The sequence below is a fragment of the Manis javanica genome, chromosome 4 (assembly GCF_040802235.1).
Source record: "Manis javanica isolate MJ-LG chromosome 4, MJ_LKY, whole genome shotgun sequence".
In the NCBI taxonomy this organism is placed as follows: Eukaryota; Metazoa; Chordata; class Mammalia; order Pholidota; family Manidae; genus Manis; species Manis javanica.
Window position 1 is genome coordinate 53,436,681 of NC_133159.1, and position 27,494 is coordinate 53,464,174.

The 27,494-nt window shown below is 40.9% G+C and overlaps 1 protein-coding gene across 1 annotated transcript in view; it reads right to left on the reverse strand.

The window, feature by feature from the left end:
- The window catches only part of LOC140848593 (uncharacterized), a 35,176-nt gene extending 13,428 nt beyond the window's left edge, over window positions 1-21,748 (reverse strand). Inside the window, exons 1-3 of the mRNA XM_073232854.1 lie at window positions 21,656-21,748; window positions 15,986-16,464; window positions 15,501-15,591 (exon numbers count right to left, since the gene is read on the reverse strand). Of these exons, the coding sequence (XP_073088955.1) occupies window positions 15,501-15,591; window positions 15,986-16,464; window positions 21,656-21,748 (663 nt within the window). The remainder of the gene's footprint in view (window positions 1-15,500; window positions 15,592-15,985; window positions 16,465-21,655) is intronic.
- Window positions 21,749-27,494: the final 5,746 nt, after the last annotated feature.

Here is a 27,494-nt window from a genome sequence, read left to right on the forward strand (position 1 = left end):
CTCACACTCACGCAGGCAACTGCAGTTTCATGAAGTAGTAGTATCCTTATGACATACTATGCACTTCTGATATCTTCTATTTTGGTTTTTAAATGCTGGCAAGGCACATTTAACTGATTTCAAACCCACAGTTTGATAAAGCTAGAGCAAATGATCTCTAGGGTTCCCATCCTCAATAGTGTGCTGGTGGGGATAATAACGAGTAAGCAGATTCCTGTTAGTCACTTACAATTTGGATTTTTAGGTGGGACTGCCATAAAAATGTATCTAAAAGCTTTTCTGCTTTTTAAGTCAGCTGGTTATACATTAGGACATTCTTAGTGAATCTATTGGTCATAAAAAAGAACAAAGATGTGGGTGTCTTGGCCTCATACCACTGAATAACCTACAGCTGTCATGGAAAAACTACCTACCTACCTGTGTTTCCTTTAGGCAGATGTGTCAGAAGATGAACTATGGGAAAATTTCCTCACTGGATTCTGCCGTCTGTCTCTATGTCCTTCTGCTTTCCGGAAAAGGGAGGACGGAAGTGGGAGTCAACAGGCCACTTGCAGTGCTAGGAATGAATTGATATTTCCACTCCAGCATGTTACAATCAGCAGGTGAGGGATTGACATGCAGCCTTCTATCTGAAGGGATTGTTTATAGTCCTTTTATCCTTTTAATAGTAATTTTAATGAATAAATTTAACAAATAAAACTGGAATTTTTTCAAAAATGAAATTATTTCTGGCTTTATTTTATGCTGTGTGTAACTTCCTCCTCTTTCTTCTTTAGTAAGAACTTCAAATTAACCTCCTAACCAATTTGAATGACTATGCGTTTCATTTCGATGATGTTAATCTCATACCCAATACAAAGCTCTGCTTCTCTCCAGCTGAGCCAAGTCTTGACGCTCCAGGGGCTTGGGGTGGAGGAATGGTGTGGTCTCTTCCTTGCACCAACCTCTCCCCTTCTCCCTGAGCTCTTCTGGTTAGTTCCTTTAAGGACTACCCACAGTAAATTTGAGTTGGTTCTACAGAAGTGACATCTTTCAAGGAAGCTCTGCATGAAAGCCAGCTTCCTTCTCCAAAAAGTTTGGAAGAGGGTCCCCATGTGAACCACTCACCTTGGTGGACTAGCCAGAGGCTCATCCACTGGGATACCATCCACATCCTCCTAGGGGCACATCTGTTAACTTTCTTGAGAGGTACTGCCAGGGTCCATTCATGGGTTACAGGGGGTGCTCTCCTGTGGGGTACAGCTGGGAAGTTTAAGTCTCAGGCCACATTCTATGGATCCTCTTGAGACTACTGTGTTCAAGGAACCTTACATCCTTGTTCCGCCAAATTCGGCATTTATCTTCTCTTTCTCCCCACTCCTTCTCATACCTTTGCAGTCTGGGCCTAGGGAGCTCTTTCTAGGATAGCAGCTCACCTATTTTCAGGCAAAAGATGATCTCCAAAGTGAATTCTCCCCTTCCCTGCAGGAGGCTCCTTCACAGTAACACCTCTCTTTCCTCCAGCCCTGTTTGCATGGGTGTGAGAGATGAGGGCAATTTGAGTTGGTTCTGCTGAAATGACACCTTTTGAAAAAGTTCTGCAGGAAAATGCTGGCCACAGAGCTGCTGTGCTCTGACCATCAAAAAGGGGGGACTTTAGACACCTTGTTTTTAGCTGTGGACTCTTCTCACCCATTCCTGGAAAACAGGAAAGATCCCACTTGGCATCTCTACTGCAAGCCACATGGCCAGGCACTGTGCACACAGCAATAGATGAGCCGTGGCCCCTGGCCTCACGGAACTCACAATCTAATGAGACATTAAATGCACAAACATATACCCTGTCATCCATGTAATTCAATTATGACAAGTGTTCTGAAGAAAAAGCAGAGTGCCATGTGACTAGACATATTTGGGGGTACATGAAAGGGGTCTCTGAGGAATTGACATTTAACCAGAGACTGAAGGTAACCAATAACGAGGGTAAATGGGTGGTAAGAGTGCCCCAGACAGAAGGAAAAGCACCTTATAGAGAAAGGCTAGACTCCCAGGCCAAAGGATGGGCCAGTCAACTGGGTATAAGAGATGGGAACAGAGGTAGGTGAGAACCAGATTGCCTAGCACCTCACAGGTCATGTTAAGGACAGTAGTCTTTAATCCAAGAGTAAAGGAAGCCAGCCATCAGAGGGTTTTAAAATAAAGCAGTGCCAAGATCAATTTTTCCCTTTAAAAAGGTAACTACAGCTGAGAAGGTGCCAGAATGCCAGAGTGGATGGGGGAAGGTAGTGTGTATGGTGGTGTGTAATTTTTAAAGCACTTTTATATATGCTGAGCCAAATTCCTTTGCAAATCCTCACCTACTTATCAACATTCAGGAGAAAAACTGGATTAACTTATATTAACTTACTTTATTATGTTTTCTGTACAGAACTAAACCTTGCCCCACCACTTACTAGCTGAGTGGCTGGGGGACCCTCTGTGAGCCTCCTTAGGTTCTTCAATTATGTGGGAAACTCTTCTACTCTGAAGATTTGATTTAGGCTGACATGTGAGCCATCAAATACTTACCATCTCAAGCAAATAATCCTGCCAATTAAAAAAAAAAGGAAAATAGGAAGGCCTCTTCTAGCTATTTGATCCAATTCCCTAAACAAAATTCTATATATATAAAAATTATGTGGGAGTGCCCCAAATATATTCACTTAAGAATGGTAAATTTTATGGAATTATAATAATGACATTAGAATAATTGAGATCTGGTAGGTGAATAAGCACTTTTCCCAAGAAATCAACAAGTAATAAAATGGGGAATATTTATGTCTAGACATAACATGATACTTTGTTGGTAGACTTAAGTAGAAGTCCACTTTGCCCTCCCCATTAAAAAAGATGTCTATATTCCCAGTGACACAGCTTCTGAGAAACCTAGTCATTATCAATATAACGTCAAGGATTTTTGTCTTCCCAGAGAATCTAAATCTCTGTCTAAAAATGCTGTATTACCTAGAAAGGGGCCAGCAAATGCGCCACTGTCTCTCAGTCTGATTCCCACGGGAGACACTGATAACTTAGCACAGGTAGGCATGGACAGGTGGTCACAGCATTTTTCTGTGGAGCTTATGCATGGCCTCAAGTCTTCTCAGCTAAGCGTTCCAGGCAGCCATCCCACTGACTCTTAAGATACTCCTGGTCCAGAGATATTCCAAAGTGAAAACAAAACAAAATAAAAAACAAGCAATGGGAGTCTAAGTAGTATGTCTGGAATTTACAAAGATAGTAGCAGAGAATGAAAACAAATTTCCCACTGACTAAATTGGTGCTGTTCTCCACCTTTCCACTTTTACCATTATCCATGTCCTCATAGTCTCATAGAAAATAAAAGTACAGGGATAGTCCACATGATTAAAGATATAATCAGCTTATTTTACTCCATTTCAATTTTGTGTATTGTTTTAACATATGTAACATTAGAGGCATGTATTATAACCCAAAGCCCTTTCAAACAACTTAAAGAACTCTAGCTGAGAATGTTCCAGGCACACATTCTTGTACACACACAATTCTCTTCCCTTGGGAATCTTCATAATCATCATGTTTTGGATATGGAAGAAAAAAAACAAAAAGTTTTTTGGTGCCTCCTTTACTCTTGGCTCATGCTTAACAAAGAATTTGCGTGGTAAAAGATTAACTGAACAAGTAATGGTGAGAATGAACTGTTTGATGAGGATAGATTGTAAATATGAACACAGAGTTTAAAAAAAAATAATTCTTAGGGGAGAAAAAATCCTGTAAAGCATAGAAACACAAGATTGTTGTCTCAAAAAAACACAATTATCTGGGAGAAATAAATCAGTTTAATAGACAAATACGTGGCCCTTTTACAACTGGCTGGTTGTTCAGAGAAGCCAGAAATGTACTAGGCATAGCAAAATATTTGAAATTGGGATGGCAGAGACAAGAGCTTGCTTTCTGCTCCAACTTTGTGTGGTGTGATCAAGGTAGAATACTGCATGGGATCCAATAGGGACAGTTCCTACAACTAATCTATATCATTTCCAAAGCATGACCCAAAGGAGGGTTTTGTGATGAAGTCGATATGGAGCACAAATGAATGCTTTTTACTCATGGCTAATAAAATATGTGATCCCTGAGTGGTTATTGCTATTTCTAGTCTCTCTGCTTTCACTTTCCTTATTTTCAAATTTAAACATACAGTAACAACTGGAAAAGTCTTTCATGATCGGGCAAGCTATAGAATGCTCCTTCTGAATGCTCCTGAGGCTTGTAATACATGAGTTACAAGGCTAGTGAGGATTTTTAACTCTGACTTGTTTTAAAACACTAATGCTATTCTTCTATTTCAGACATTGTATTTCTATATTTTGAGAATAATATACCAGATTTAAATGTTGCTTTAGTCATCAAAATGGTTATATACATATATGTATATATGCATAATATCTACATATATACATACACACGTATATGAAATCTTATCTTTACAACTCCAGAGAGGTGAGCAAATGAGTCAATTGGAGCCTGAAGTGGTCCAGTGAGTTGCCCAATTTCACCAGAAAAGGTATAAAGCCAGCAAGAGATGCCCTATCACCTGACATCTTGTTGAGGTCTTTTTCTCTTTCTGCTTTTAGTACTGTTATTATGCTTTATTTTCTTTATATTTTAAGAAATTTTAAAACTATGCTATGTTAGAAACCCTGAAAAGATAACTAACAGTGCACAGATTAAGAGGCTTTAAATGCATCAAATTTTCTTGCTTTTTGAGGCTAAACAATATTCCGTTTTATGTGTACACATTTTATTTATCTGTTTATCCATCGGTTAGACACTTTGGCTGCTTTTACCTTTTGGCTGTGGTGAGTAATGCTGCTGTGAAAACAAGTGTACAAATACCTGCTTGGATCCCTTCATTTGGGTCTCTGACCAGTAATGGAATTGCAGGATCACATGGTTTTTCTGTTTAATTCCACTCTTTCAGTCTCACAGGTAAAGTGAAGAATGCAGTGAATACACTAACCAAACACACACTGTGTGTGTGTGTGTGTTTTAATCTAAGCACTGGCAAAATCCCACCGGATTTCTCCTGCACCATTTCTCACTTGACCTGTTGGGACACCTTACACCTATGAACTGCCTCAAAGATGCCAGGACCTCTAGGCCTAGGTAAGCTGCAGGCCTTCCTGTTGACAGGAAATGGGACCCAGTAGGGCTCCGTATGTAGGAATGCAGAGGTGATTTCAAACTATGCCCCACACTCAGCTCTGCAACACCCCACACTCACATCCCCCTTGGGTGTGGATCCTGGTATCAAGGTCTGCTAAGTATAAAACCTACTTTTTAAAAATAAAACTAGTAACGGGAAAACAGGAAGATCAAGGAAGGTTGTGAAATCCTCACCAAGGCCAACAATTGCACAACCTCCCTGAAGCACTTTTTTCCACCTGCTGTAAACACTAAAATTTTAGGAGTGTTTCAAGTTCTTGAGAATTCACCAATCCCAAAACTTTCCTTAAGAGGTTCTTCCACAGTTTGTCGGAAATTCTTTTTCTGTTTAAGAAGCAGAAAATTCCAAGGAATTTCAGGACCAGTAGTGGAATATGCAACTGGGCAGAACTAGCTCTCCCTACAGTTAGTCAAAAACAGTCTAGCCTGCAATTTAGAGAAACCCTGATTGCATGAGGGCATGTGAAGACATTGGGCCATAGGTAGCCCATGTGTGGGAAACAATTCAGGACCAAGGAGGTAAGGCTCAAGGGGTCACTCTGGGAATGGTCCCACTTCAGGTGGAGAAGGGGAGGGAAGTGAGTGAAGACAATTGTGTGAACCAGCAAAGGCCCAGAGAGGCCAGGAACGTCTGAGGACTGCACTGGGAATGAGCAAACTGAATCTCTGAATGAGGAGGCAAAGTCTTGCCTCTGTACTTGCTTCCAGTTCCCATTCTGCCTCGTTCTGTGAAGGATTTGATAATACAGATGGTCAAGACTGAGACATCGACCGGGTTGTTCATTAGTGGATAAGGCCTCTGCATATCAGATCGCACATACAGGCCTGCCTTCCTTGGCTCTTCTTGCCCTGTGGGGGCGCAGGTCCTGACCTCAGCAGGCTGTTATTTCTCACCCAAGCCTATGAGTCACTGCTTTGGGTAACCACACCAGTCAGCTTTCCACCAGAGGGTATTCCCAGATAGAGACATGAGACTGACAAGAGGGAAGATGCCTCTGTTTAAGGCACTGAGCCTACACTACATGAAATTACCTGAGCCTTGCAGCAGACTGCTGATCTAACACCTAATAGGGGTGCTCACTCGCTGCTGTTCCACATGTAGTTTCCTTAGGAGTCTTCAGGGAGGGAAGTGCTGGAAACCCTGGGTTCTCTAAAACCCACCCCAAATCCCAAAGCACTCGAGTGGGATGCAGGCTGAAGATGAGTATTCTGTGAAATGTCCTAGCCTTCCATGCAAACCTGATGTTGGGTTGATATTTATAGCTTCATATCCCCAAAATCAATCTGTTCTAGATGTCATTTCAGGAGTGGCCTCTAAGTACTTGATAGAAAAAATTTACATTTTATTTTCATGTAAAGGGGGCAACAGCAATAAACATGGGTGATCAACAAATGTTTTTCTAACTTGATTAGATTCTGAGTATCTTTTATGGTCCTGAAAGAAACATGACATGTCCCTATCCATTCCTTAAATGCAAAGATGTAATTTTATTCATGAAATTATAACAATACTGTTCAACAGGTAGGTTCTTTTCTCCCAGTTAAGTTGAATTTCATTTCCAACATCAAATACTGACAAGTTCAAGCTATTCTAACCAGGTTACTGTTTCTGTTGATAAAAATTTCTCTGAATACCACTCCAGAAATACTAATTCACACTTAGCACTTACGTAATATCCAAAAGGTTCCAAAGATCTTAATATATGTCCACTCAGCACACATTTTCATGATGCCGCACAAATGACTCATTACCCCCACGTTTCAAAGCAGGGCAAACACATGGCATGACATTCCTATGCTCTAGGAGAGGTACAATGCAGGAACAGGGTGAGAGGGTGTGAGTCCCCGTCACCGCTTCACAGGCCTCTTTCATCTTCCGTCTTCCCTCCTGGACACGATGGGGTTCTTCGGTAGAAGGCAAGATGGCCACCATCCTTCAGTTATCACAGTACTGTACCTTTAGAACGGACAGCATCAGCACTGTGATAACTGAGCCAGGGCAGCCTGTCAGTCAGTGTCGGCCGGAGGCACCCTTTTGGGGTGGCTGCATGACCCCCTCTGAAGTCTCCCCATGAAGTGAAGAACTAAAGATCCCCTTCTGGTTTGAGGTATGGGGAAGCTGAAGAATAAGTAGGGTCATGGCCCAGCAAGTGGTGAGGCTGAAATAGTGAAAGGCCAAGTTGAACTGTATTAGGGTTTAAGATGAACACATGATTTACACAGACTACTGGTGAACTGCCACGTGATTAGGCTTTCACTCTGGTCATACACCAAATATACGCAGCAGGCCTTCCAGCTGTATTTCACAGTGTTCTCTCTTCCATGCACGGATTTGCTAACTCCGTTGCCTCATGTCAATTATTCATGCAATAGATGTTTACTGAGGGACTACTATGTTCTAAGATCTTTTCTAGATGTTCAGGAAATGAAGTAAGGCATTGCCCTAGTCCTCAAAGTGCTCATAAACAAACATGGCAATAATAGTTCACATATGCCTAACATTCAAATAATTTTCTATGTGCTTTGTTGTTTTTCATAAGGACCCATGGGTTCATTATGAATTATGAATAATTAATGACTATTTCATCAGAAAAGGGTTCTAGAAATAGGTTATCATTAGCCCATTTTACAGATAGGATAGAAAATAAAAACCTAAGAGATCATACCCTAAGTTATGGTGAACCTGGGCTCAAATCCATCAACTGGATAGTCAATTCACCCAAAAAAAAGGATTTCTGAAAACATCTACTTTTTGTGTAAGATTTTAGTTTTTTCAGTATCTTAGATCATGAAGCAGAAATCAGTGGGGGTTTTATGCTTTAAGAAGAAATGCACATTATCAAAAAAATGATTTTATTGTTCTTGCTCTGAGTACCAAGGATGTACTCAAATTGATGACACTGATGAGGATTACGTGTTTTTCACTATAGTTAATGTCAATTCTACAGTTATGGTGGTAGAAGAATCACTGACAAACTTCAGAACATCTTCCCCCAAAAAACAACATACACAAGTCACTTGCTTTAAAATTACCTGTACCTTTGAGGTATACTCTGAAGTCATTTCAGGGATGACTCTTACTTCAATAAAAAGTACAAAAAAGATTGTGAAATGGGAATTCAGGCTTCAGAATACCAATGATTAAAACCATGATTCACTAGCTTCTTCCATGTCAGTCATACATTCTCAAGTTATCATTTCTGTATGAGTGGAACTTGACAGATACTTGAAAAATAATTATGTTTTCAATTAGGCACTTGCTCAGTTTCAAAGATTCATCATATGCAAATTAGATATTAGCACTGCACTCCAAATGTCAGATAGGTTGATCAATTCTTTACAGCAGAAGTCAGAAAATAAAAGAGTACAGTGAATCTAGTCCAACTATTAACTTTGTGTATTAAGAAACTGGCCTTATCTTCAGAGAAGTTATAGCCAATGAAATAATCCACCAACAACATTCTCTAAAGTGCCAAAATACCTGAAAGTTAAGATATTTCTTAACCATTTCTTCATGACACACACATCAAATATTATCTAGAAAATTATCTGGTATACTTAATAACTTGTTTTAAATCTCATGGAGTATAAATGCACATACAAAGGATTGGTCACAACCCTCTTACCTACAGATTTAAAAATATGGTTATTTTGAAACTTTAACTAACTGACTATATACTATTTAAATAATTAGAGGAACCATGAAACAAGCCACTGGAAATGCAAAAAAGTTAGGGAAGTCCCTGCCGAGGACTTAGCCCACGGATGTAATACACAGTTGAAACACGAGAGGGCAATGAAGACTCAAAAATAGAAAGTTGAATCCAGTAATCTTAGGTTCCTGGAAATAGTTGAACATTTTCACCCAAATTATAAACATCTATTACATGAACAAAGATAACTGTGATACTTGAGAATAAAATTTTTTATAGCTAATCCATCAAAAAGGGTAAAAAGATAACCACATATTATTTCCTGGGCACAAGTTGTCAGCTTTGGAAAAGATGAATACTTACTGGAGGATGACAACTAGTGCAACTCAGTGTCTAAACATTAAGTACATAAAGACAAATGTCATGTCTGTACTACTACAGGGCTGAAATTCACTCTATGAGCCATGACCAGAACCTACACAACTAAACATATTTGGCACAGTAAGTACATTTCCTTTACTTCCTTATTTTTCTCTCATTTCATTTGTTTCTGTCTAAATTATGGGCAAAAAATCATTATTTTGTGAATAGTTACTTGAACGAATATTCTCTCAATATTTCTAAAGTAGTTTCAAGTAAGAAGAAGAAGGGCTTTCAGAATTGTACTTTGAAAGTACTATTAGATTATGTTTTCAAAAGTATGTTTTATTTCTTCTTGGAAATTATTCTTCATAAAGGTGCATTTGAAAAAAAATCATGAACATTTCTTTTTCAAGAGTTTTTTTCTTATAAAAATCAAATTGTTTTAATTTTAAATTTTAAAACAAGTGACTGCAGGCACTCATGCTACTGCATAGTAAAAGAAAGAAAAAGAATAGTGATCCAAGTGCTTTCCTCCGGAGATTTTCAACTTGGTTATTCTGTGACAAAAATGATACAGCTGAGAACAATTTCTTTGGGATGCACACATCAAGTATTAGAAATTAACTAGAGATATTAAATTAAATTAGAGGAATTTAAAATAGAAATACTAGAAATTAACTAGAAAATTATCTGGTATACTTAACAACCTGCTTTTAAATCTTTTGGAATACGAAAGCACATGATACAGAATTTGCCACAGCCTTCTTACCTATGCACTGAAAATGAAAATACAGTGAATTTCAAAACTTTAAGTATTTGACTATATACTGAATAGTTAATTAGCGGTACCACAAAACAAGTGGCTAGCAATATTTGAAAGCACTTTTAAACTAAGTTAATTTAAATCAACCAGTCTTTCACTAAAGTGATGTTTTTTCCAACTAGGAAACCATAATCTAGCCGAGTGACATTATAAAATGTACAAATTTGACCAACCTGTGATGTTATAAAAATATACTGCCAACAAAGATGCTCAAAATGTCAACTCCTGCTTTGTCAGAAGTACACAGAATGTATGCTTGCATTTTATGGCAAAGATGTACTATATTAAGAGTGTTTAAAAACTAACCTATGCCAAAGATCAGTTGGAAAACTCGAGTGAAGGGCTACAGTTTTTTTTTAAGGAGAAAAGAAATTGGTTATGAAGGTAAGAAAAAACCAAGGACCACTGCTCGGGGCCAAATCTACCCTGATTCTCACAGAGAAGCAGTAAGGGGGAGTAATTATAAAGGGGTATCATTATTTTATCTACTTTGAGCACTGGCCTCCAAATAGTCTTATACTACAAAACCTTAGCAGGTCCACCTGGAGATAAAAGCCTACAACAGAGGTGTGTATATAAATAAGGTAAAGAGACAAAGGAAGGAGCTGTCTCACTCCTGCTGACTGGGATTTTAGCCCAAAAAGGCTCCAGGAGACTAGAAGTTCACAAATAAATGGACCAGCCCATAAATGCTATTATGTGGGCCTTTCCTCCTCACACATGCATTCTTGCATGCATACTTTTAGTCCAACTGTCTATCCCACAGTTATTTTGCTTTCTAATTTTGCTCTAGATTCTATTTTTTCTCCTCAGATTTTGGATTTGATACTCTGCTCAGAAGTCAGTTTTACTGATTTCACCTCTGTATTAAATCCTTTAAAAATAACTACAGGCATACCTTGGAAATATTGTGGGTTCGGTTCCAAGCCACTGCAGTAAAGCAAGTATTGCAATAAAGTGAGTATTGCAATCAACTGAGTGAAACGAATTTTTTGGTTTCCCAGTGTACATAAAAGTTATATTTACACCATGCTCTCTTAATTGTGTAGCCTCTTTAGTGTGCAACAGCATTATGTCTAAAAACAATGAACACACTTTAATTAAAAAATACTTCATTGCCAAGAAATGCTAACCCCCATCTGAGTTTTCAATGAGTCCTAATGCTTTTGCTGGTGGAGGGTCTTGCCCCCATTCTGGCTGCTGACAGATCAGGGTGGTGGTTGCTGAAGGTTAGAGTGGCTGTGGCAATTTCTTAAAATAAGACATCAATGAAATTTGCCACACAGTTAGATGCAGTTTGAATGAAGTTTGACACAATTTTTTTTTCTCCACAAACCTTCAATTGTTAAAAATGCATTATCTGCAGACCACCATCAAGTGAGGTATGCCTGTAATCAAATGAGCCACCCCTGGCTAGGCATCTTTAAAACTCCTGACTGTCTCCAATTAATGTATGATTTCCTCATTACTGCAGCACTGCCATTTTAAAATGCTGGGTCTTAGATTCTTTAATTCCCTTGATGGACAGCTAACGGGTGCAATACCAAAGCCTTGCACTGACCTCCAATTCTAGAGCCTTGGGCTGTTTCAGAAACACAACACACTTCTTTTTTCTGCAGAGTCCAGTGATCTCAGAACTTCTATTCCTACTTTTTCAAAATAAACACATTTCTAGTTGCAACATATGTTACATTGGTACTGTACTTGTAAGTGCTGTATCTTATACTGTAATTTAATTTGGCACGATTTACCTTTTAGCTTCTCAGATCAAAAGTAATATTGTTTCTAAGTTAGAAAGATTGTTTTCTGCATGTCTCTTCACAACACTAATCACAGTCCTTCCCACAAAGTGTAAGCTCAACAAATACTTGATTAATGAATTTGATGAACCAAACTCATTTCCCAGGGATTCTCTACGTAAGTTACTAACAAAAGTGTACGTTTAATTCCAGCCTCTGTCTGTATGGTCTTAGGCAAGGTACTTGACAGTTTGTCATTTATAAAATGAGGAGATAGGACAGTACTAAATGGCCCCTAAGTCCCTTAGGGTGATATTACCGAATCTCATTAAACAAAACCAAACCCCAATGACAGGGAGTGCTGTCTATATTCAGAGCAGCACTATACTTTTTTTGTTTGGAGGAAAGGGGTCAGCAACCTTGTGGGCCTAATTACCACCAATGGAACTATGATGGGGGTGTGCGGAGAAAGTAAATGAAAGAGGAAGAGAAAATAAAGGTGAGCTGAGAGGAATTACCAAGATGCCACCAGGTGTCACAATTGTTGCTGGGCCACACACTACTTACTCTCTCTGACATTTCTTGAAATGCTCAGGAGCCTTTTACAAAACCAGTTGTACTCAGATGTTTGGGTGCCAAAAATTTCCCCATGACACCCCTACTAGCCTTCCCAGTATTCTGCATTTTTAATTGATCTTCCTGAACTGGGCACACCTCCTGCATAGAAATCTGTGAAACAGTCACTATTCGGTCTCACATACTGTACTAGTAATTCTGGGGGTCCCCAAATCTCCATATTGTGAACAGCAGAGGAAAGCTGATAGTTGATCAGCATGAAGTAACTGTATTTCATTTATTTACTTCTTAAGAAATTAATTCATGGACTAAAAGGAGTGATTATAGGCCAGCACTGTTTGATAGAAGTAAAATGCAAGCCACAAGTGTAATTTTAAATATTGCAGTAGCCATGTTTTTAAAAATTTTTAAATACATGATACCAACATTAACAATATACTTAACTCATATATCCATACATCCAAAATACTTATTGCTTGAACAAGTAAGCAATATAAAAATTATTCATCATTTTTTTGTATCAAGTCTCTGAAATCTAGAGCATATTTTATACTTACAGCTAAATTTTATCAGAAACTTTCATCTATGTTTCATAAAATATACAGTTTAAATAGTAGATGCATATACTTGTTGTTTCCAAACATACTGTTTTCCAATAACTAAATTATCAATTTTAAGAATTATATAAAATTTACAATTTAGCTCATCATTGTAGCCAATTTCAGGTGCTGAATATCCACTTGTGACTAGTTGGCTACCACATTAATGTAGGTACAGACAATCCTGTTTGTCATCTGGATTCTTTTAAACTTGAACCAGATTAAAAGATGTTACCCCTTCAACCAGGAAGTCCTTCTAAAGCACCCACCAGATGCTCAAATTATATATTTCGCCTTATTAGGAATCCTTAAATTGTCAATACTTCAGTGATGATCATTTATTAAGCAGCCCTTCCCCAAAACTGAACAACTTCTTTTAGGTCAGACAGAAAGGTACATCTGAGCTAAAAGATGGAAGGAAAGAATGGAAACACTGAGATTCAAAGATATGAAGTTAATTTCCAAAGAAAGGTGGTAAAGCTGGCTCATTCTGCTTAGCCCAGGATATCAGTTACCCTGCAAAATTTAGTCAGTGTTTACAGTGAGCCTATGTTCTCCCATATTCATATTCACAGCAGCTGTCACTGCATCCTCAGCTTCTTCACCTCGGCTAAGTGCTCCCTCTTAGCCTCTCCACCACAGCCGCCTCTGTCTCTAGCTGACTCTCCAAAGCACATCCCAGGAGCCCTTCTTTAATTCATTCTGAAAAGTGCTTGTTATTGTTGACATACCGAAACATATGAATAATTGAATAAACAAATCGTACCATCCTATTAATCATTCATCGGTCCAGGTAACCGAGTTATCTTGAGAAAAAAACTTTCTGAATATACGTGGAAAGCATCCCTCCACCCTTCCCCAAAGGAAACCAATTACAAATACTACAGCTTCCTCTCCCTATGTCAAAGTTCAGTGCTCCTCCTGTGGCTGATTTAAAAGTTGATCTTCTAAAAGAGCTGGATTCCTAAGATAGTTCTATTTTGAGCCTTCTTCCTGTTCTGAAGATAAAGTTGGAAAAGCTTAGGTAGTGATGTCATGGAAGGGAGACTGCTGGCTTTTACAGAAGGGTCTTCTCCAGCAGCTCCAGGGGTGCTCACATGGGGGAATCAGGGGGGAACATTCACTTCTCAGCTCTTTCCCATCCCTGTATTTTGAGTTCGTTATTCATTACCCAGCAGGAAAAAAAGTTCAAATAGGCATTCAAACACATTTACATGTTTTACTTGTTAAGCATCTCAAAATTTAAAAGAGAAGGAAAATGCCTCGCCCTAGGGAAGATGGGTGACAACCTCCACCACCCTCACCCGCACCTCCCCAAATATCTATCATAGGACCAGGAGGAAAGAGAGTGGGAGATGGAGCTGGTACGAAGAATAAAAGGATTATACATCTAGAAGGCTTGAAAAGGCAAAATGCTGTAGGGGATATTCAGGACAGAAAGGAGACCCTTGGGTCCTTTCTCTTCCACTGTTTTCTCCTCCCTTTTGGAATGGTTAGATTTGGGGCTGGGTGTGCCTTCTGCAAGAGGCGTGTTTGGCTCTGGAGAACCAAGGGCCAGGGTGGGGCCCCGCAAAGAAAGCCAAAGTCTGGCTGCTCAGGCCTGGTCTAGGCTCAGCTCTTACGGCAAGAATGAAAGGACTGTGAGGGGAGAGAAGACGATTCCATTAGAAGACCCAGAGGGGGATAAATAACGGGTACTGGACCTAAGGAGGTCACCGCTCTATCAGTTTAAACCAAGCAGTTAGTTGCTGGCTGGTGGAGTGCAAATCGAGAGAGAAGGGAAAAATTCCAGAAGAGAAAATCTCAATACATACGTAGACCACAACTTGCCGCGGTGGGCGCATGGATGTGCCCTGCGCTACCAGCAGGTGAAAGAAGCACTTTCTGGCCAATTCTGGGATGGGATTAGCTAAGAGCTCTGGGGAACACATAAGACTGCCTGGTTTCTCAGCTTCCCTCTCCTCCGAAGCGGGAGCAAGCACAGGTGTGGTCCTTTTCCAAGAAGGTGGCAGCTGGCATGCGGATAGTTGAGTGATGAAAAAGATTTTCTTGGCCCGGGAAGGCTGGGAGAAGCCCTGGGGTCAGCTGCGGCCAGGAGCAGGCGGTACCGCCAAGTCCCTCCCCGTTCCCGAAAACCGACCCGACCGGCGTAAATTACAGCAACGGACTCCCCCCGCCCCCCACTCCCTTCCCCAGCCCCATAATGTTTCTAACAAAAGAAACAGCCTCCAATGCCACATAAAAAACTGCAAGCTGATTGTCAGAAATGTACAGGTGAACCCGGAGAGAAGCGGGAAAAGCCCGGGGATGAAGAACGAACGTGCAGAAATCGAGGCTTCCCCGCCTTCCCTGCATACCCCCTCCCCTCCAGCCGGGAGAATCTGCGTGGCAGGTTGCAAGCTCCGAACGCCACCCTGACAAACCCCCTCTCCCCGACCCGCGCCCCTTCTCCTTCCTACCCCAGGGTACAGCGCCCCGGCCTCGCGGTAGCGCCCGTGGCCGGACGCCGCAAGGGGCTCATCCTCACCCCGGACCGCCGCCGCCGCCGCGGGGACTCCGGTCTTCCTCTCTCCTCCCTCCTCCTCCGCCTCCTCCTCGCAGACTCCTCCCGCCGGATCCTTCATGTAAACAACATCTAGGCTCTATTTACAGTCCCCGCCGGACGGTGAGGGACCCACGCCAGCACACTGGAAGAAGGCGGGGGTGGGAGAAAAGCGAGTGCGCAACATTTACACACACACTCGGCCCCGCCCCTCCGCGCCGTTTCCCCTCCAGGGGGTCGGAGCGGGCCGCCGGGGGTCTACCCGCGCCCTCCCGCACACCGAGCGAGGGCCAAAGGGAAGCCGCGGCAATTCCTCTGGGCGAGGTCGCTCCCCACCACCCCGCAGGAAAACCCCCCCCCTCCCCCGCACCCCAACAGCAAACCCAGCCGGGCAACACGCTCGAAGTCCGTGCGGGAGTGCGGAGCTCCAGGCCCGCCACACGCCGCCGCCCCTGCGCCCCGCTGCCTACCCGGAGGTGGCGAGCTGCGTGCGGTCCCCCTCGGGTGCCGGAGGCAGGCGCCCAGCGCCGGGCAGCCGCGCGCCCTCATCCCCGCCGCCGCCGCCGCCGCCGCCCGGCCCGCCCTCGGTCCGCCCCCCCGCGCGGGCGCTGAGCCGGCCGAGCCCCGCGGCTGCGTGTGCGTGTGCGCGCGCGCTGTGGCCAGCCTCGCCGGAACGCCTCTCTTCCCCGGCGCGGCTTCCCTCGCCTCGGGTGGGCTCCGGCGTGCCGCCAGGCCGTGTCTGCAGCGCAGCGGCCGGCGCTCGGCGGCGGCGGCGCACGGGCGCGCACACGGGTGCAGACACTCGGCGGCACGGAGCCCCGTGCGGCCGCTCGCCTCCCGCAGGCGCCCGGCCCCGCGCGCGCCCAGCAGCCCCCGCGCCCGGCCCGTCGCCCCCACACCCACCTGCGCCCCCGGGGGTCCTGAGCCCCCCTTTCCTTTGTTCTTCCCGCTATTTGCATGAGGATTATCTAATGACGCAGCAAGGCTCGCCACAACGTGACCGTCGCCATTTTTCTGTTTTTATTCTATCTCTGCCATGTGATAGATGGGGAGGGGGGTTGGAAAAGGGAGACAGGTTTAAAAAAAAAAAAAACTTCCGGGTCTCATGACCGGGAAGGGAGAAAAACAAAAGGGAGACGAGACACAACTCCAAGGGAAGGATATGCGTGCGTGCCTGCGTGTGTGTGTGTTTGTGTGTGTGCGCGCTCGCGCTCGCGCCCTAACCACCTCTGCTCCAAGAAGGGAGGCTCCTGCGGTGGCCTGGGAGCATCCTTCCACCTACGACGCCCAGTGATGAGATGGCACCCTCTGGCCGTGGCAGTCGCCTGTTCCTGTCCCAGACCCAGAGCAAACACTGCGCGAGGCTGTCAACTTGGTCCACTTGCTGGTCCACCCTAGAAGCTCGCGCTGACGGGCCGGTGTACGGTTCTGGGTTAAGTTTAGAGAAGTCTCGGTACCATAGGGAGGACATAATAAAGTTTAAAGGCTACCGTATTTCCTAAGTTTTAAAATAGTTTATGACAGCCGCGTGGCAATGCCAGGCAGAAGCAAATACTGGTTCGAATCCTTAACGCTTGCAGCCTTTTTTTCTTCCCGAAACGGGACACAGCCTTCTGTGGTGGTCAGTGGGGGTTTGTTATGTGGGGATAGACCGTTCATAACGGATTGATTTATTTTGGAAGAATTTCTAATAAATGGTTGTTCAGGGTCAGGGAGCATTGTTAAGACAGTTGCATGAAGCACGGTGACTTCGTGTTGCACTGATCTTATTCACATTCAGAGGGCATGACAGACGTTTCATTCTTGCCCAAGTCTCATGTTCACGGTTGCTGGGGGGAAAAAAAAGTATTTGGGAATTCGGTCACGTTTTTCAGTGAGATACAAAATTCTGTGCTTTTGTTTACTACTGTATTTCCTTTGGGCACTTTCACTTTTGTTTCTCCTGAGTTTCCTCTAAGGTTTCTTGTCTCTTGTTTCATAATTCTGAGCAGAAATAGACTTCAGAATCTACTGCGGTTCCTCACCTGACAGGCGAAGAAACCGAGGCCCTGAGTAGTGGTGGGAGTTGTTCCAGGTCACACATTTAAATTAGAGTGGAGTTCTGACTGAGCCCTGCGCACCTGATACCACTGTTAGAGGGGTGGAGATGGAGAGTGGGGGATGGGCACGGAAGGGAGAGTTGCTTAGTAATTCTGCTGTGTAAAATTGATATCCTAGAAATTAAAGATGGAGAACACTTACCAGATCATTCACTTCTTAGGACTGGTGTGCGGCTGTGGTAGCGTGGCCGATCAGTCTAAGGACTTGTGTGAACTCATTGTTTCATCAAAACCCCCTTCCTTGTGTTTTAACTCAAATCTATGTGTTAATTCAGATGACACTTCATCTTTCCCTGGGAGAATTTGTCATCTCACTTAACAACCCTACATGATTGTTATTGTTTTTATTAGAATCACAGAGTTAACCACTTCCCCTTTGTGCACCTACCAGTGTACTTTTTATGTTTATTTCATGGTGCTTCCACCCATCCATACACAGAATTATGTATCTCCCTGATACTAGATACAATTAATGTATCTCCCTGAACTAGAGGGTAAGCTTTGAAGGCCAGGGTCATGCCATATTCATATTATATCTCTCATGTTCAGCACCCTGCCTAGCAATGGATAAGCAAATGAAGGTCTGCTGAGGATTTTTTCTGTAATTCCACCCTGACCATATCACTAGGCAATTCCTTCCATGTTTCTGGTGAAGACAGAACACTGGAGATGCTTTTTGATTCTTACACCTTTGCAAACCATTTTTGGTGGGCTTCTGATTTACAGAGCCAAGCAAAACATAATTTGCTTTCTCAATTTTTTTAGCCAAGTACTTTCTCCCCACTTTTTACATGTTTAGTTCCTCTGCTTCAAGTTCCTTTTAATACATGTAATTAGTTATGCCAACACTTGCTCTTTGACTTTTGCTTTCATAGACTCCAAAAGATTGGTGGTTTTAAGCTATAATTTAACCCTGCTCAGCCTGGAATCAAATTATCAGAGGCAGCATTCTTTTTTTAAAAATTCATTTTATTATCATTAATCTACGATTACATGAAGAACATTATGGTTACTAGACTTGCCCCTTCACCAAGCCCCCCCCCACAAACCCCATTACAGTCACTGTCCATCAGTGTAGTAAGATGCTGTAGACTCACTACTTGCCTTCTCTGTGTTGCAAGCCCTCCCTATGCCCCCCCACCACATTATACATGCTAATCGTAATGCCCCCTTTCTTTTTCCCCGCCCTTATCCCTCCCTTCCCACCCATCCTCCCCAGTCCCTTTCCCTTTGGTAACCGTTAGTCCATTCTTGGGTTCTGTGATTCTGCTGCTGTTTTGTTCCTTCAGTTTTCCTTTGTTCTTATACTCCACATATGAGTGAAATCATTTGATACTTGTCTTTCTCTGCCTGGCTTATTTCACTGAGCAAAATACCCTCTAGCTCCATCCATGTTGTTGCAAATGGTAGGATCTGTTTTTTTCTTATGGCTGAATAATATTCCATTGTGTATATGTACAACATCTTCTTTATCCATTCATCTACTGATGGACACTTAGGTTGCTTCCATTTCTTGGCTATTGTAAATAGTGCTGTGATAAACATAGGGGTGCACCTGTCTTTTTCAAACTGGAGTGCTGCATTCTTAGGGTAAATTCCTAGAAGTGGAATTCCTGGGTCAAATGGTATCTCTATTTTGAGCTTTTTGAGGAACCTCCATACTGCTTTCCACAATAGTTTAACAAATTTGCATTCCCACCAGCAGTGTAGGAGGGTTCCCCTTTCTCCGCAACCTTGCCAACATTTGTTGTTGTTTGTCTTTTGGATGGTGGTGATCAGAGGCAGCATTCTTAATGAGACTCTGATTCTTCCTGGAACCCGGTGAGGAGTTTGGCAGTTGAAGAGGCTGAATAGGACCGCTGAAAAGATGTCAGCATCTGGGCAGAAATTGCACATTTGCAACTTTAAAAGATTAGAGAATAACATATATGTCACCATATTTACAGATCAGAGGAGGGGTCTGGATTGTCACAGGTGGGTTCATACACATCCAGACCCATGAGGTTCCATTGTATATCTGAACATGAAGGCCACCTATTCCTTTGGATGGGGCAGATGAAGTTGGTACTATTGATCATAACATCTAAGTCCATGTTCATCCCAGATAATAACAGTGCAGTAATAATTTAAAATATAACAGTATCACCTTCCAGGAAGGTGGAGGTGAGGCCTAATCATATGTAAATATAACTATATGTAATTTAATATATAGATTTAATTTAATTACATGTAAATTTAATCTAAAAGTTGAAAATATGCAAGTAAAGTCATGTGTTCCCTTAAGTTCAATACTGAAGAAAAAAGGAACATAGCTCAAAAAATATGGGAATACTTCCATGTCTCTTGTCTTCCACACATGTGCTCTCACACATCATTACAAAGAAGATCAAACTTTAGCCCTCTGGGGTACCATATAGTTACTGATTTAAAGGTTCCTACAGACACTCCAACAATGTTCTTCTAGCTCTCCAAAACACACTTAAAAGTGGCAATTTCTGATGTGTGAGCACATGGACTTTGGAATCAGGTCCTAATCTCAATTCTGCCAATCTACTAGCTGTGTTACTTGTAAATTCTGATTCTGTTTCTTTACTCACAAAATGAGCATAATATCACCTAGCTCAAAGAGGAGTTTTTAGGTTTGAAATTCAATAAAAATTTAATAAACTATGTGTAAAGCACCTAGCATGATACTTGGAACATAATTTTCAATTGTAAGTGGCTGTAGTAATTTGTATTTTTATTTACCCTGTGCTCTTCCTACAATTATTCTTTCCCTTTTGGCTTCATGCTCTTGAAATTTAATGAACCCATTAGTGTAAGTTCCATGAGTATGAAGATAAATAAGAATAAGTCTTGCCTTAAAGAAGTTCACCCTTCAGCCCTGGAAAAGTGCATACAGAAGTATACTACTAATAACTGGTAGGCTGAAGACAAACACTTGGTTTGTTCCACTTTATGATGATCTACCTGAGAAGTATTTAATTCAGATCCAGATTTATTAATACAAGGCAATGACAAAGCTTATGGAAGCAGTTAAGAAAATGCCATAAAACAAGAACAGAAAAACCTCACATTTTCACATATGAGGAAGATTACCTTTAAAGCTCCACCTAATCAGTATAATTCTGTAGCTTTTGAAAACAGTTTTCTGGTCCATATGAGGCATTTGCATTTATGTGAAAAATGTGCCAAGCTTTACCTTTGAAATAATGTTGGAGAAATATAGTTAATAGGAAGCCCTTCTGGTTGTTAATTAATTAGGCCACTTTAATATAGAACTATTTTCTGAGAAACTTATTCTCAGCCCTGGGTCAGGTACTAAAGAAACAAAGATAATGAAAATACAGACTTGACCTTAAGGAACTCATACAACTGTTTATTGATTGCCTACCGGGATGCAATGATGAACAAGACATTGAGCTTACTATGGGAGATGGATGTATACACATATCTTTATATCTCCTTCGAAAAGTGTTTAATTGACACAGGGCTTGGGCATGGCAAATGAAACAAAGAGCAACTCTTGATAGAATAGTTTGGTCTCTAGAGCCCAAGCAAACCTGGGAATCTCACTAGCATTAGACAGAATTAAGGAGTGAGCGAAGTTATTCAAGTCCCATCCAGTCTGGGCTATTTAAATAGCTGGCTGGTCTCTTAGTTCCGGTCTTTCTGAACTCTGTTTTGGTCTCCAAAGGACTACTACAATGATTCTAAAGTGCAAGACTGATTATATTATTCCCCTGCTTAAAAACTTTCATGGCACTGATTATCTGCCAAGCATAACACTTAAGACCCTTTGTGATCTTGCTCTGCCAAGGCAGGGTTGCTAGATTTAGTAAACAGAAATGCAGAGTGCCCAGTTAAATTTAGAATTCAGATAAACAACACTTTTTGATATAAATATGTCCCCCAAATGGGACATACTTATACTAAAATGTATTCATTGTTTATCTGAAATCCAAATTTCAGTAGGCAGCCTGTATTTTATCTGGTAACCCTATTCCTGCCAGTCTGATCAATTAATTTGTCATTCCTCACTGTCTCTTCATGTCTCTGTAAATGGTTGATAACCTTTTCATCTGGTCCCTTATCCATGTGATATTCTTCTGCTTCTTCTTCAAAACCAGTCATGGCGTTCTGGAAATTCTGCAGGTGTGAGCTTGGAATCAGACGTGCTGGAGATGGACCTAGCATACCTTGTTTAATATCCAGGCCTCTGCCCCAGTTCCTGTTCATCCTTTCCATTCTCTTTCCTGGAACTGGGAGTTCTGCCCTGAACCCCAGTTTACTTGGCTGGGTCCCACACATGGCTTTCACTCTTGCCAACTCACTCCCTGGGGCTGCAGGTCTAGATCCTTCCTCTCACATGCTGGCTGGGCCCCTGACGTAAACTGGGTGGATCACTGAAACCTGTCTTAGATACTGCCACCTTCCTCCCTTGACTGCTACGAAGGATGGGCAAGAGACTCACATAAGATCAAGTTTGGGAGAGTGGTTTGAAAAGTGTAAAGCCTATATGATGGCAATTTAATTTAGAGACTAATTTCAAGCTCTTCACCTGGTCCTGTGTCGGAAAACCACCCTCTAAAGTACTCTGGATTTCTCTTTTCTGCTCATGCCTAGTAATGTCTGGTGCTGAAAATGATGTGGGAATTTTCCAATTGTCCTCTAAGTTTGATGAGTGCATTCAGCTATTCTGGCTATTGTATTATGAATGGGTCTAGACCAGTGACTTTAATTTTTAAAATTTTAATTTTGTGATCCAGGATACACCTCTTCATAACTGAAGCCAGAGTCTCATGAACTATGTCATACCCTGACTATGTGTAATGTACTCTAATACTTTCTCTCCTATTTCATCTTTTAAAGGTTGGTCAGTCCACCAAATGAATTTCATAACCAACTAATGGGTTGTGTCTTGCATTTTGCTAAAAACTGATCTGCACTATCCATTGAAATTCCCTGTATTAACCAGCTGACCAGGACAAATGTCAAATCTCTACCTCTTTTGGTGTTGTTTCCAATATGAACCATCTTGCTCACAAAAATTGTTGAGGGCATCTCATTAACCTAAGTCAAAGTTATCCTTGCTAAGATCAGTAAGCAAAATACTATAGCCAGACTTTCTAAGCCACCTGAGGTTAATATATAAAATTCCCAGCAAGGCAATTTATAAAGAGGGATAGCTGCAGAATTACAAGTGACAACTACATTCATCATTGGGGGATATTGTTTGGGAGCAATTCTCAGAATTTTAAAATTATTCCTGATTAGGTTAAAGAGACATTTAGGTTTCTGAGGTTTCACACTTACCAGAGATAAAATATAAATGAAAGCCCCTCACTCACTGCTATGATCTTGTTTTACTCTCCTTTCCCCTAAATGGTAAGCAAGGTAATCAGATATTCAGACTGTTTTAAGAAGCTGAGAAACAGTAGATTCCAGAGAAAATAAGGAAACTATGTGGAAAGGAAGTATGGTTCGAATGGAATGGAAAGAAAACAGATTATCTAAGGAATTCTTATGATACAGGTAGTAAATCCAGCTAGTAGAATTCGGAATTTTCTCCCCCGTCCCTCCCTCTCCTTTCGTTTAGGCTGTCTCATTTCATTTTTCCTTACGGTAAAGTTTTAGTTGTGCTTGTTTTGTTGGCCTTGAAAAGACCAGCTTTAAGTCAGTGGTGACACAAAAGCCAGACTGGAGAGAATTTTAGAGAATAGAAGAGGAACGAGAGGCAGCCAGTATAGACTACTGGCTACAGAGGGTTCTGGGGAAATAAGATGGTAACCCATATGAGAGGAATAAGTCAAGGGGAGATTTTTTTTTTTTTTGTCTTCAAAGTGCTTGGAGGATTTATTCGTATGCTGATGGCAATGATCCAGGAGAGGAAAAATTCATGATGTAGGATAGAGAGGGGGATTTGCTGGTCTGGTGTTCTTGAGTCTACAAGAGGGTGAAATTAATGCCCAAGAAGCAGCTTTTACAAAGAAGCCCTGGGAGTATGTCCTTACTGTCAGGAGGTGAGGCAGGGTCTCATGGGGTACACCTGGATGGCCGAGTGGATGTGGCAAGAGGGAGTGCAAGTTCCCTTTTGATTCTTCAGTTTCCTCAGTGAGGAAAGAAGCAGTCATCAGCTCAGAGTACGAATGGGGAGGAGGGTAACAGGTGGGAAACAAAAGCTCTTTAGAGGAAAGTGAACGCAGGAATGGAGAATGTAGGAGAGGGAATGGATCAGGGAGCTGGAGGGTGTCAGCTGGGAAACAGGAAGGACCTTAAGTTCCTGGTGACAAGTTTAAAGTGAGGCCAATGTAGGTGGAAGGTTGGATTTAACCGGGGTTGTGATTTTACCCACCAGTATGGCAGAGTTAAGGTGATGGAGGGAGTCTAGGGAGGGATTATACATACTGACAGAATTTGAAGCTCAGTAAAGAGGGGATAAATAGTGGGTCTCAAGGGGTAAAGGACAGCAAAAAAAGTACCTGAGCTGCTCCTCCCTCTGATCTTTGCTTGACTGGCTCCCTCTTGTGGCTCAGTCATTCTCTGACATCACCCTTTCAACTCTCCTCACAGTACTTAGGGGAAACACCCTAAGTTTCTTTCTTCTTCTATCTATCTGTCATCTCTGTATCTGTATCTACCTCTCCCTCTGTCTATCCTCCCATCTATCATCTGTTTCACATTACTAGAATATAAGCTCCATGAAAGCAAGGACCCTGTCCATAATGTTCATTATTTTATAGCCACACCACTTATTTGGCACAGGAGAGACCAGAAATATTTAGTAGAAGGATGAATGACTAGGATGCGATTTTAAGGTATTCACCATGCTGATGCTGCTTCTCTGCATTGCTCCTGTGTGTCCATTTCCTCCTTCTAACCTCCACCAAGAGAAAGAAGGTCCCTCTCCCAAGGTGAGAGGTGCTTGCCAAGTCATCCACTTCTGGTCTCCTAAGAGGCCTTCTGAGTGTGTGGAGACAGGAGCTCGATGATAATTTTACCATGGAGTTACTTAGGCACCAGATATTTCAGAGGTGAGCCAAAAAGCATTCCATGAAAACTTAATAGCTTTCTGCTTTGTTGTGGTTAAAACTTCTTTGTTGAGATTTAATTTAGATACTATAAAATTCACCCATTTTAAGTGTGAGCTTTGCTGAGTTTTAGCAAGTTTATACAATTATAGAACCATCACCACAAAAAGTTCCTTTGCACCTGTTTGCAATCCATTTCTGCTCTCACCTCCAGCCCAAGGCAGCCACTGATCTTTCTGCCTCTACATGTTTTACTTTTCTAGAATTTTCTTTAAAATGGAGTTATACAATATGTAGTCTTTTGTGTCTACCTCCTTCCATTTAGTATAACACTTTCATTGTGAGCGACATTCCACTTTGTAAATATATGTCTTGTTCATCGATTTGCCAGTTGATACACACTGTTTCCAGTTTGGGGGCTATGAGTAATACTGCTATGAATATTTGTGTGGATATACATTTTCATTTCTTTTGGATAGATACTTCAGAGTTGATTTGCTACATCGAATGACAAGTGTATGCTTAGCTTTTTTAAAGTGCCAGTTTTCCAAAGTGGTTGTCTCATCTTTCCATTCTCTCTAGCAGTGTAAGTGTTCCTCCATATCCTCACCAATACTTCGTCAGTTTTATTTTTGTTTCAGCTATTCTAGTAAGTGTGTAGTGATGTCTCATTTTGGTTTTAATTGTCTTTCTCTGATGACTAATGATATTAAGCATCTTCTCATGTACTTATTAGCCATTTAGGTATCTTTGATGAGGTGATTATTCAAATTTTTGCCTCATTTCTTATTGGGTTGTTTGTCTTTTTATTGATGAATTATGAAAGTTGTTTATTTATTTTGGATTCAAGTCCTTTATCAGGTGTATATTTTGTAAACATTTTCATTTTCTTAATTGTGTCTTTTGAAGAGCAAAAGTTTTAATTTTGATTAAGTCCAGTTTGTTGTTTTGTTTTCATTTGTTCATATTTTTTGTGTGTCGTACGTAAGAATTTTTTCTGAATCCAAGGCTGTAAAGATTTTCTCCTATGTTTTCTTTAAGTTGATATGTATAGTGTAAGGTAAGGGTCAAGTTTAATCTTTTTGCAGGTATCCAAGTACCTATTGTGGAAAGAACAGTCCTTTCCCCATTGAATTACTCGGCACCTTTCTTGAAAATCAATTGACCATATCTATATGAAGGTCTGTTATTGGACTCTCTGTTCTCTTCCATCCATCTAAATGTCTATTGTTTCTTGATTATTGTAGCTTTGTAGTAAGTTTTAAAATCAAGTAATGTCTTCTGACTTTGTACTTCTTTTCAAAATTGTTTTGATATTCTAAATTCTTTGTACTTTCATATAAATTTTAAAAACAGCTTGTCAGTTTCTGCACACACACACACACACACACACACACACACACACAGACTAGCCCATTGGGAAGAAGATAGGCATTACACTGAATCTATACATTAAGTTGGAGGAATTGCCATCTTTACAGTATTGAATCTTCCAATCTATGGACATTGTAGATCTCCCCCATTTTGATAAGTATTCTTTAATTTAACTCTGCAATGTTGTATAGATTTTAGCATACAGATTTGCATTTCTCTTGTTAAATTCATTCCTAAGTATTGTATTCTTTTGATGCTATTATGAATGGAATTAATGTAATTTATTTAAAAATTATTTATTGATAGTTTATAGAAATACAATTGGTTTTGTATATTGACCTTGTATCCTACCACCTTGTTAAACAGTTATTAGTTCTGGTAGCTTTTTTTGTAGATTCTTTGCAGTTAAGAATTTTTTTTTAACCATATCGAGGTATAATAGATAAAATAGTAATGCATTTTATTATTTAATATTAATTAAATAATAATACATTAAATATATTAACTAAATTAAGTTTAATATTTAAAATGTGATGATTTGATATACATTTACATTGTGAAAGTATTCCCAAGATTGAGTTAATACTTCCATCACCTCACATCTTTTTGTTCTTTTTCTTTTTCTTTTTTGGTAAGAACACTAAAGTTCTAATGTCTTAGTAAATTTCAGTTATACAGTACAGTACAACTATAGTCACCATGGTATAAATTAAATCCTCAGACCTTACTAACCTAATAACTGAAAGTCTGCACCCTTTTACCAGCCTCTCCTTATTTTCCCCATCCCCTAGTCCCTGTAAAACACCATTTTAATCTGTTCCAACTTTTTTTTCCCCCTGTAAATTCCAGATGTAAGTGACACCATGCAGGATTTGTCCTTCTCTGTCTGGCTTCTTTCACTTAGCATAATGCTTTCCAGATTCATCCATGTTATTTATTGCAAATGACAGGATCTTTTTTTTTAAGGCTGAATAATATTCCACTGTATGACATTCCATGAATAATGGAACAAAGGCTTTTGTGAATAATGCTGCAATGAACATGGGGGTAGAGATGTCTCTTTGAGGTGGTGATTTTATTTCCTTTGGATATATACCTAGAAATGGAATTGCTGGATCATATGGTAGTTCTATTTTTAATTTCTTGAGGCACCTCCACACTGTTTTCCTTAGTGACTGTACCAGTTTATATTCCCACTAACAGTGCACAAGGATTCCCTTTGTAATTTTTTAGATGCAAGAATCACAATAGATTTTAAATTCTTTTCTCATTGCATCTCAGTCAATCCTCTCATCCCTCTAGACTGTAACATTATAGCCCAAAATGTTCTTCTCTTGATAATATCAAATACTCCTCCTCTCAGGGTAGAGGAGAATATCCTTTAATTCTTCCTTGAAGACTGGAATGTTCTGTAAAGAGTAATGTTGCCCTCCGGCTATAGTAGTTTTCCACATTCATCTCCTGTGCAGAGATAA